This window comes from Bombina bombina, chromosome 8 (assembly GCF_027579735.1).
Source record: "Bombina bombina isolate aBomBom1 chromosome 8, aBomBom1.pri, whole genome shotgun sequence".
Taxonomy (NCBI): Eukaryota; Metazoa; Chordata; class Amphibia; order Anura; family Bombinatoridae; genus Bombina; species Bombina bombina.
This window is the reverse complement of record NC_069506.1, coordinates 337,621,004-337,633,303: the sequence shown is the minus strand read 5'-3', so window position 1 is coordinate 337,633,303 and position 12,300 is coordinate 337,621,004. Positions and strand designations below refer to the sequence as shown.

Below are 12,300 nucleotides of genomic sequence, written 5' to 3'. Positions count from 1 at the left end.
CACAGCTCTAGTGGGATGAGCTGTAATCCTTTCAGGAGGCTACTGTCCAGCAGTCTCATAGGCTAAGCGGATTAAGCTTCTTAGCCAAAAAGAAAAAGAGGTTGCCAAAGCCTTTTGACCTCTCCTCTGTCCAGAGTAGACAACAAACAAAGCAGATGTTTGACGAAAATCTTTAGTAGCTTGTAAGTAAAACTTTAAAGCACAGACCATGTCCAGATTGTGTAACACAAGGATGGAACCACAATCTCTTGATTGATATTCTTGTTAGATACCACCTTAGGTAAGAACCCAGGTTTGGTACGCAGGACTACCTTATCCGTATGAAAAATTAGATCACATTGTAAGGCAGATAGCTCAGAGACTCTACGAGCCGAGGAAATAGCTACCAAAAAAAAAAAAAAAAAAAAAAGAACTTTCCAAGATAAAAGTTTGATATCTATGGAATGAAGAGGTTCAAACGGAACTCCTTGAAGAACCTTAAGAACCAAGTTTAAGCTCCATGGTGGAGCAACAGGTTTAAACACAGGCTTGATTCAAACTAAAGCCTGACAAAATGCCTGAACGTCTGGAACATCTGCCAGACGCTAGTGCAAAAGAATAGACAGAGCAAAAATCTGTCCCTTTAAGAAACTAGCTGACAATCCTTTTTCCAAACCTTCTTGGAGAAAAGATAAAATCCTAGGAATCCTGACCTTACTCCATGAGTAACCCTTGGATTCACACCAATAAAGATATCTACGCCATACCTTATGGTAAATTTTTCTGGTGACAGGCTTTCGTGCCTGTATTAAGGTATCAATAACTGACTCGGAGAAGCCACGCTTTGATAAAATCAAGCATTCAATCTCCAGGCAGTCAGCCTCAGAGAAATTAGATTTGGATGGTTGAAAGGACCCTGAAGTAGAAGGTCCTGTCTCAGAGGCAGAGACCATGGTGGAAAGGATGACATGTCTACAAGATCTGCATACCAGAATCACTGATGCTCTCTCCTGCTTGATCTTGGCAATCAGTCGAGGGAGCAGAGGAAACGGTGGAAACACATAAGCCAGGTTGAAAGACCAGGGCGCTGCTAGAGTATCTATCAGTGTCGCCTTGGGATCCCTGGACCTGGATCCGTAACACGGAAGCTTGGCGTTCTGGCGAGACGCCATGAGATCCAGTTCTGGTTTGCCCCAACTCAGAATCAGTTGTGCAAATACCTCCGGATGGAGTTCCCACTCTCCCGGATGAAAAGTCTGACGACTTAGAAAATCCACCTCCCAGTGCTCTACTCCTGGGATATGGATAGCTGATAGGTGGCAAGAGTGAATCTCTGCCCAGTGAATTATTTTTGAAACTTCTAACATCTCTAGGGAACTTCTTGTTCCCCCTCGATGGTTGATGTAAGCTACAGTCGTGATGTTGACCGACTGAAATCTGATGTACCTCAGAGTTGCTAACTGAGGCCAAACCTGAAGAGCCTTGAATATCGCTCTTAGTTCCAGAATATTTATTGGAAGGAGAGACTCCTCCTGAGTCCACGATCCCTGAGCCTTCAGGGAGTTCCAGACTGCACCCCAACCTAGAAGGCTGGCATTTGTTGTTACAATAGTCCAATCTGGCCTGCGAAGGTCATACCTTTGGACAGATGGACCTGAGATAGCCACCAGGGAAGAGGATCCCTGGTCTCTTGGTCCAGATTCAGTTGAGGGGCCAAATCTGAGTAATCCCCGCTCCACTGACTGAGCCTGCATAGTTGCAGCGGTCTGAGATGTAAGTGTGCAAACGGCACTATGTCCATTGCCGCTACCATTAAGCCGATTACTTCCATACACTGAGCCACCAAAGGGCGCGGAATGGAATGAAGAACCCGACAGGAATTTAGAAGCTTTCATAATCTGGACTCCGTCAAGGTAAATTTTCATTTCTACAGAATCTATAAGAGTCCCTAGAAAGGAAACTCTTGTGAGTGGGGATAGAGAACACTTTTCCTCGTTCACTTTCCACCCATGCGACCTCAGAAATGCCAGTACTACGTCTGTATGAGACTTGGCAATTTGGAAGTTTGACGCCTGTATCAGGATGTCGTCTAAATAAGGGGCTACTGCTATGCCCCGCGGCCTTAGGACCACCAAAAGCGACCCTAGAACCTTTGTAAAGATTCTTGGGGCTGTAGCTAATCCAAAGGGAAGAGCTACAACTGGTAATGCCTGTCTTGAAAGGCAAACCTGAGAAACCGATGATGATCTTTGTGTATCAGAATGTGAAGATAAGCATCCTTTAGATCCACTGTAGTCATATATTGACCCTCCTGGATCAGTGGTAGGATGGTACGAATAGTTTCCATCTTGAACGACGGAACTTTGAGGAATTTGTTTAAGATCTTTAGATCCAAAATCGGTCTGAAGGTTCCCTCTTTTTTGGGAACCACAAACAGATTTGAGTAAAAACCCTGTTCCTGTTCCTCCTTTGGAACTGGATGGATCACTCCCATAACTAGGAGGTCTCGTACACAGTGTAAGAATGCCTCACTCTTTATCTGGTTTGCAGATAATTGTGAAAGGTGAAATCTCCCTTTTGGGGGGGAAGCTTTGAAGTCCAGAAGATATCCCTGGGATATAATTTCCAACGCCCAGGAATCCTGAACATCTCTTGCCCACGCCTGGGCGAAGAGTGAAAGTCTGCCCCCTACTAGATCCGTTACCGGATAGGGGGTCGTTCCTTCATGCTGTCTTAGAGGCAGCAGCAGGCTTTTTGACCTGCTTACTTTTTTTCCAGGTCTGGTTTGGTCTCCAGACCGTCTTGGATTGAGCAAAAGTTCCCTCTTGTTTATTATTAGAGGAAGTTGATGCCGCACCTGCCTTGAAGTTTCGAAAGGCACGAAAATTAGACTGTTTGGCCCTAGATTTGGACCTGTCCTGAGGAAGGGCACAACCTTTTCCTCCCGTGAAATCAGCAATAATCTCCTTCAAACCAGGCCCGAATAGGGTCTGCCCCTTGAAGGGAATGTTAAGTAGCTTAGATTTTAAAGTCACGTCAGCTGACCATGATTTAAGCCATAGCGCTCTGCGCGCCTGTATAGCAAAACCAGAATTCTTAGCCGTTAGTTTATTCAAATGAACAATGGCATCAGAAATAAAATAATTGGCTAGCTTAAGTGCTCTAAGTTTGCCAAGTATGTCATCCAATGGAGTCTCTACCTGTAAAGCCTCTTCCAGAGACTCAAACCAGTACGCCGCAGCAGCAGTGACAGGGGCAATGCATGCAATGGGCTGTAGGATAAAACCTTGTTGAATAAATATTTTCTTAAGGTAACCTTCTAATTTTTTATCCATTGGCTCTAAAAAAGCACAACTGTCCTCGACAGGGATAGTAGTATGCTTTGCTAGAGTAGAAACTGCTCCCTCCACTTTAGGGACTGTCTGCCATAAGTCCCGTGTGGTGGCGTCTATTGGAAAACATTTTTCTAAAAATAGGAGGGGAAGAGAACGGCACACCTGGTCTATCCCATTCCTTATTAATAATTTCTGTAAACCTTTTAGGTATTGGAAAAACATCAGTACACACCGGCACTGCAAAGCATTTATCCAGTCTACAAAATTTCTCTGGCACTGCAATGGTATCACAGTCATTCAGAGCAGCTAAAACCTCCCTAAGTAACACGCGGAGGTGTTCAAACTTAAATTTAAATGTAGAAATATTAGGATCAGGTATCTTTCCTGAGTCATTAACATCACCCACTGACTGAAGCTCTCCTTCCTCAGCTTCTGCATATTGTGAGGCAGTATCAGACATGGTTCTTAAAGCGTCAGTATGCTCTGTATTTTGTCTCACCCCAGAGCTATCTCGCTAACCTCTAAGTTCAGGTAGTCTGGCTAATACTGCTGACAGTGTATTATCCATGACTGCCGCCATGTCTTGTAAAGTAAACGCTATGGGCGCCCTAGATGTACTTGGTGCCATTTGAGCGTGAGTCCCTTGGGCGGGAGTCAAAGGGTCTGACACGTGGGGAGAGTTTGTCGGCATAACTTTCCCCTCGTCAGATTCCTCTGGTGATAATTTTTTTAAAAACAGAATATGATCTTTATTGCATAAAATGAAATCAGTACATTTGGTACACATTCTAAGAGGGGGTTCCACCATGGCTTTTAAACATAATGAACAAGGAGTTTCTTCTATGTCAGACATGTTTATACAGACTAGCAATGAGACTAGCAAGCTTGGAAAACACTTTAAATCAAGTTAACAAGCAAATATAAAAAACGGTACTGTGCCTTTAAGAGAAACAAATTTTGTCAGAATTTGAAAAACAGTGAAAAAATGCAGTAAATCAAACTAAATTTTTACAGTGTATGTAATAGGCTAGTAGAGCATTGCATCCACTTGCAAATGGATGATTAACCCCTTAGTTAAAAAAACTAATCAAAAAAACGAAATAGACGTTGTTGTTTTTTTTTTTGCCACAGCAAGCTGTGGTCCTACCTTCCCCAATAAACGACTTTGGAAAGCCTTTGAGCCCTTTAGAGATGTCCTATAGCATACAGGGGACTCCTGAGGGAAGCTGGATGTCACAGTTTGTAATTTTAACTGCACCAACTGTAACTTTTATACTATAACAGTGGAAAGCCTCAGTAAAACTGTTTCTAGTCAAAATTTAAGCCAGCCATGTGGAAAAAACTAGGCCCCAATTAAGTTTTATCACCAATGCGTATATAAAAAAGATTAAACATGCCAGCAAACGTTTATATTGCAATATCATAAGGGTATTACCCCTGGGAGTAAGCATGATACCAGTCGTTATTAAATCACTGTATTCAGGCTTCACTTACATTAATCCGGTATCAGCAGCATTTTCTAGTGTTTTCCATCTCTAGAAAAAATTATAACTGCACATACCTGATAGCAGAATAAACTGCACGCCATTTTCTCGCTGAAGTTACCTCATCTGTGTAATCCCTTCAGACATATGTGAGAATAGCAATGGATCTTAGTTACAACCTGCTAAGATCATAGAAACCTCAGGCAGATTCTTCTTCTATTTACTGCCTGAGATAAAATAGCACAACTCCGGTACTATTTAAAAATAACAAACTTTTGATTGAAGAAAATAAACTAACTATATTTAACCACTCTCTCCTACCACATCCTAGCTTGTTGAGAGTTGCAAGAGAATGACTGGGTATGACAGTTAGGGGAGGAGCTATATTACAGCTCTGCTGTGGGTGTCCTCTTGCAACTTCCTGTTGGGAATGAGAATATCCCACAAGTAATGGATGATCCGTGGACTGGATACACCTTACAAGAGAAATGTGTGTGTGTGTCTGTGTGTGTGTTTATATGTGTGTACAGTGTGTAATATGTATTTATGTATTTAAAGACATATATACACATATAAAAACACAAATTCATATGTATACATCTATAGACATATACAGTATATGTGTGTGTGTGTGTTTATATATATGTGTGTGTGTGTGTGTGTTTATATATGTGTGTGTGTGTGTGTGTTTATATGTGTGTGTGTGTGTGTGTGTGTGTGTGTGTTTATATATGTGTGTGTGTGTTTATATGTGTGTGTGTGTGTTTATATGTATGTACAGTGTGTAATATGTGTTTATGTATTTAAAGACATATATACACATATAAAAACACAAATTCATATGTATACATCTATAGACATATATATCAGTGCATTGGAGCCCTTTGCATGTTAAAAAATATTTATGCAATATTCATATTTAAGAAAGTGTTATAGTGTGTATTTACTGTAAATATTTCACATTCCGATGTTCTGCACATAGCAGAATATGTCCTTCTATTTATAAATAGATATATATTGTACAAAACTACCACATAGAATATGTATTTATAAATAGATATATTGTACAAAAATACCATATAGAATATGTATTTATAAATAGATATATATAGTACAAAAATACCATATAGAATATGTATTTATAAATAGATATATATTGTACAACAATACCATATAGAATATGTATTTATAAATAGATATATATTGTACAAAAATACCATATAGAATATGTATTTATAAATAGATATATATTGTACAACAATACCATATAGAATATGTATTTATAAATAGATATATATTGTACAACAATACCATATAGAATATGTATTTATAAATAGATATATATTGTACAACAATACCATATAGAATATGTATTTATAAATAGATATATATTGTACAAAAATACCATATAGAATATGTATTTATAAATAGATATATATTGTACAACAATACCATACATAATATGTATTTATAAATAGATATATATTATACAACAATTCCATATAGAATATGTATTTATAAATAGATATATATTGTACAAAAATACCATATAGAATATGTATTTATAAATAGATATATATTGTACAACAATACCATATAGAATATGTATTTATAAATAGATATATATTGTACAACAATACCATATAGAATATGTATTTATGAATAAATAGAACATATTCTGCTATGTAAAGAACATTGGAATGTGAAATAATATTTTCATGTCAGGTTAGCGCACTTGAGAATATGCGATCGGGTTTGCGCACGAGTTGGGTGTTTTCTTTTTCAACTTTTGCTGCATTGACTTCTATGGGGGAATACGTTAGCGCGTGCATGATATCCTAACTGGATTTTTGCGCACATTTGGTAAGGCGAGCAACAACGTTTTATTTTAGCTTGTAATGCAATCGCTAAACAATGCACCCAAAATGCTTACTTCTAGCGGAGTTAGCACATGCGCAGGAGCGTTAAATACAGCTCCAGTTGTAATTTAGCCCCTAATGTTTTTATATATACATACACACACATTTGTGGCAATTAATAATATATTATTCACCATAAAAAACAAAAAGTATTAACATTGTAACAGTCATAAAATGAATCTGCAAACAAATACAAATTATATAACATTAAAGGGACACTGTACCCAAAAATTTTCTTTCGTGATTCAGATTGAGCATGAAATTTAAAGCCACTTTCTAATTTACTCCTATTATCAAATTTTCTTCTTTCTCTTGGTATCTTTATTTGAAATGCAAGAATGTAAGTTTAGATGCCGGCCCATTTTTGGTGAACAACCTGGGTTGTCCTTGCTGATTGGTGGATAAATTCATCCACCAATAAAAAAGTGCTGTCCAGAGTACTGAAACCAAAAAAAAAGCTTAGATGCCTTCTTTTTCAACTAATGATAGCAAGAGAACGAAGAAAAATTGATAATAGGAGTAAATTAGAAAGTTGCTTAAAATTGCATGCTCTTTCTGAATTACAAAAGAAAATTTTGGGGTACAGTGTCCCTTTAAGTAACTTAAAAAAAATGCCTTTTGAGCACTTTTTTTACAACTCTGTTTTCTGACAGGAGAATATAAAACTTACTTTTATTGCCTTCAGTAAAGTGCATGATGAACTGACGTATTGTGGAGTCCCCTATAAGGAACAGCTTCTTCCCCTGAAGACATCTAATATAATCCTCCCCATTTCGATAAGGAGTCATATTACAATAAACAGGGATCCAGAGATCATTTAAAAAATATCCACTGGGAAATGGAGAGCTCATTCCTGTCTGACATTTTGGTTTTGAATTGGTTTCCATTTCTAGAAAAGAGAAGAAAGTGGGGTTTTTTTTCATTGCAGAACCCAATATTTTTGTAACATCTGAAAGAGTGTCGCCTAGATTACGAGTTTTGCGTTAGAGGCTGTGCAGTGCTAACGAGCAGTTTATGCTCACCGCTCCCTTACAGACAGCGCTGGTATTACGGGTTTTTACAAACCCGGCGTTAGCCGCAAAAAAAGTGAGCGTAGAGCAAAATTTAGCTCCACATCTCATCTCAATACCAGCGCTGCTTACGTTAGCAGTGAGCTGGTTGTATGTGCTCGTGCACGATTTCCCCATAGGAATCAATGGGGGAGAGCCGGCTGAAAAAAAACCTAACACCTGCAAAAAATCTGCGTAAAGCTCCTAACGCAGCCCCATTGATTCCTATGGGGAAATACGTTTTATGTCTACACCTAACACCCTAACATGAACCCTGAGTCTAAATACCCCTAATCTTACACTTTTTAACCCCTAATCTGCTGCCCCCTACATCACCGACAAATGCATTATATTATTAACCCCTAATCTTCTGCCCCAGACACCGCCGCCACCTACATTATACTTATGAACCCCTAATCTGCCGCCCCAACATCGCCAACACCTACATTTTATTTATTAACCTCTACTCTGCTACCCCCAATGTTGCGCCACTATAATAAATTTATTAACCCCTAAACCTAAGTCTAACCCTAACACCCCCTAACTTAAATATAATTAAAATAAATCTAAATAAAATTACTACAATTAACTAAATTATTCCTATTTAAAACTAAATACTTACCTATAAAATAAACCCTAAGCTAGCTACAATATAACTAATAGTTACATTGTAGCTAGCTTAGGGTTTATTTTTATTTTACAGGCAACTTTGTATTTATTTTAACTAGGTACAATAGTTATTAAATAGTTATTAACTATTTAATAACTACCTAGTTAAAATAAAGACAAATTTACCTGTAAAATAAAACCTAACCTAAGTTACAATTACACCTAACACTTCATTACAATTAAATTAATTACCTAAATTAAATACAATTAATTACAATTATTTTTTTTTATCTAAAGTACAAAAAAAAAACACTAAATTACAGAAAATAATAAAGAAATTGCAAGATTTTTAAAGTAATTACACCTAATCTAATCCCCCTAACAAAATAAAAAGCCCCCCCCAAAATAAAAAAGCCCTACCCTACACTAAATTACAAATTGCCCTTAAAAGGGCCTTTTGCGGGGCATTGTCCCAAAGTAATCAGCTCTCTTACCTGTAAAAAAGTACAATTCCCCCCAACATTAAAACCCACCACCCACACAACCAACCCTACACTTAAAACCCACCCAATCCCCCCATAAAAAAACCTAACACTAACCCCCTGAAGAACACCCTACCGGTAGACGTCTTGACCCAACCGGGCAGAAGTGGACCTCCAGACAGGCAGAAGTCTTCATCGAACCGGGCAGAAGTGGTCCTCCAGACAGGCAGAAGTCTTCATCCAGACGGCATCTTCTATCTTCATTTATCCGGCGTGCGGGTCCATCTTCAAGACATCTGACGACGACTGAATGAAGGTTCCTTTAAATGATGTCATCCAAGATAGCATCCCTTCAATTCCGATTGGCTGATAGAATTCTATCAGCCAATCGGAATTAAGGTAGAAAAAACCCTATTTGCTGAGGCAATCAGCCAAAAGGCGTGAACTGGCATTATTTTGGCTGATTGGAACAGCCAATAGAATGCCAGCTCAATCCTATTGGCTGATTGGATCAGCCAATAGGATTGAAGTTCAATCCTATTGGCTGATTGCATCAGCCAATAGGATTTTTTCTACCTTAATTCCGATTGGCTGATAGAATTCTATCAGCCAATCGAAATTGAAGGGACGCCATCTTGGATGACATCATTTAAAGGAACCTTCATTCAGTCGTTGGCCGTCAGAAGACGATGCTCCAGGTCGGATGTCTTGAACATGGACCAGCTCCACGCTGGATGGATGAAGATAGAAGATGCCGTCTGAATGAAGACTTCTGCCCGTCTGGAGGACCACTTCTGCCCGGTTGGGTGAAGATGTCTCCAGGTAGGGTGATCTTCTTCAGGGGATTAGTGTTAGGTTTTTTTTAAGGGGGGATTGGGTGGGTTTTAGAGTAGGGTTGTGTGGGTGGTGGGTTTTAATGTTGGGGGAATTGTGATTTTTTTACAGGTAAAAGAGCTGATTACTTTGGGGCAATGCCCCGCAAAAGGCCCTTTGAAGGGCTATTTGTAATTTAGTGTAGGGTAGGGCTTTTTTTATTTTGGGGGGGCTTTTTTATTTTGTTAGGGGGATTAGTTTAAGTGTAATTAGTTTAAAAATCTTGCAATTTCTTTATTATTTTCTATAATTTGGTGTTTGTTTTTTTGTACTTTAGATACTTTATTTTAATTGTAATCAATTGTATTTAATTTAGGTAATTAATTTAATTATAGTGTAGTGTTAGGTGTAATTGTAACTTAGGTTAGGTTTTATATTACAGGTAAATTTGTCTTTATTTTAACTAGGTAGTTATTAAATAGTTAATAACTATTTAATAACTATTGTACCTAGTTAAAATAAATACAAAGTTGCCTGTAAAATAAAAATAAACCCTAAGCTAGCTACAATGTAACTATTAGTTATGTTGCAGCTAGCTTAGGGTTTATTTTATAGGTAAGTATATTGTTTTAAATAGGAATAATTTTGTGAATTGTAGAATTTTATTTAGATTTATTTAAATTATATTTAAATTTTGGGGGGTTAGGGTTAGACTTAGATTTAGGGGTCAATAGCTTTATTATAGTGGCGGCGATGTTGGGGCGGCAGATTAGGGGTTGATAAATTTAGGTAGGTGTCGGTGATGTTAGGACAGGCAGATTAGGGGTTAATAATATTTAAATAGTGTTTGCGATCCGGGAGTGCAGCAGATTTGGGGTTAAAATATTTATTCTAGTGTTTGCAATGTGGGGGGGGGGGGCTCGGTTTAGGGGTTAATAGGTAGTTTATGGGTGTTAGTGTACTTTTTAGCACTTTAATTAAGAGTTTTATGCTACGGCGTTGTAGTGTAAAACTCTTAACTACTGACTTTAAAATGCGTTACCAGTCTTGACAGGAGAGGGTCTACCGCTCACTTTTTGGCAGACTCGTAATACCGGCGCTATGCAAGTCCCATTGAAAAAAGAGGATACGCAATTGACGTAAGTGGATTTGTGGTATTTCTGAGTCTGCCCAAAAAAGTGAGCGGTACAACTGTACCTGCAAGACTCGTAATACCAGCGGGCATTAAAACGCAGTGTTAGGACCTCTTAACGCTGCTTTTTAACCCTAACGCAAAACTCGTAATCTAGGCCTCTGTTTCCTAATATTTCATATGTGTGCGATCTAACAATCCCTGCTTCTTAAATTAACTTGTTGCAGGCTTGCAGAATCTGCTTGTGTAGCTTCATAAATGGAACCCAATTCTTATAACCTGTTCCCAAGCTCATGTTACTGACAATCATGTTTCTGCTGCAGATAATATTAACATCACCTTTTATTGATATGCAATAAACCAATCAGCATTGAGATGAGAGGGCTCAATGTCAGAGAGAGTATTACAGTATTGTCAGGATACAGTACCCCATTCTTTTGATTGGTTAATCAAGCTATATTGAAATAAGCAGGAAAATGCAGATCTGTGTACAACTGATACTGTTCTTATCTCAATTATAGTTTAAAGGGACAGAAACCCCCACAATTTTCTTTCATGATTAATGATAGAACATACAATTTTAAAAAAACTTTCCAATTTACTTCTATTGACAAATTTGTTTTATTCTCTTGTTTTCCTTTGCTAAAGGAGCAAAAAGACACTGCTGGCAGCTAGCTGAACACATCTAGTTAGCAAATTAAAGAGACAAATGTGTGCAGCACCAATCAGCAGCTAGCTACCACTAGTTGGCAAGTTTATGAGTGGAGTGCAAATTAACGCTCCGGCTTGAGTGTTAATTGCGCTAGAGTTAAGGTTTTTGTTCTCGAATTACTAGTTGAAAGTAAACAATTTTCCCTCCAGCGGAATTGAGGTTCAATAACCCTGTGTACGAATGGACCCCGCACGAACACTGGGTTATTGAACCTCAATTTTTAATTTGCTGACTCAGCTTTAGCACTCAAACTATATTTGTCATACTAATAGACAGTTAAAAGTAATCAGGTATGCTATAGAAGATACCTTTCTGTAGCTTAGTCTTTCCTTATTTTCAAATCTAATAATTGTTTGGTGTTTTAAATAGCAACAGTTATATTTGTGATCCTTGAACTACCTTTATTCGTTATTGCTACATCAAATAAGACCAGTGACTTGCCATAATTTAGTATGAGCATTTTTGTGGTACTTCTCCTGCTATTAGTAGTGTATACACTTTAATTTTTTAAGCAAACGCTATCCAGGTGGTTAAACAACATAGCACTTAGATTGGTAGACAAAGCATAATAATGCGAGTTGCTAACTTACACTTGTGACTCAGAGTAAGATTGGTGAATAGATAAGCTTAAGGCTAACGAATATAGATATTTAACCATATATACACATCTGAGATTTCAATGTAAGGTATGTGTAAAACGTATATTTTGCAAACTACTACTACACTTGCTTTAAAATCACATGATCAACAGTGATCTGATCGTCTGAATACCTGTGGATCCTGCAT

At 37.9% G+C, this 12,300-nt stretch overlaps 1 protein-coding gene across 1 annotated transcript in view; it reads right to left on the bottom strand.

Moving 5' to 3' along the window:
* Positions 1 to 12,300, bottom strand: part of LOC128639036 (NXPE family member 4-like) — an 80,054-nt gene that overhangs the window by 3,583 nt on the left and 64,171 nt on the right. Inside the window, exon 6 of the mRNA XM_053691178.1 lies at positions 7,388 to 7,594. Within this exon, the coding sequence (XP_053547153.1) occupies positions 7,388 to 7,594 (207 nt within the window). The remainder of the gene's footprint in view (positions 1 to 7,387; positions 7,595 to 12,300) is intronic.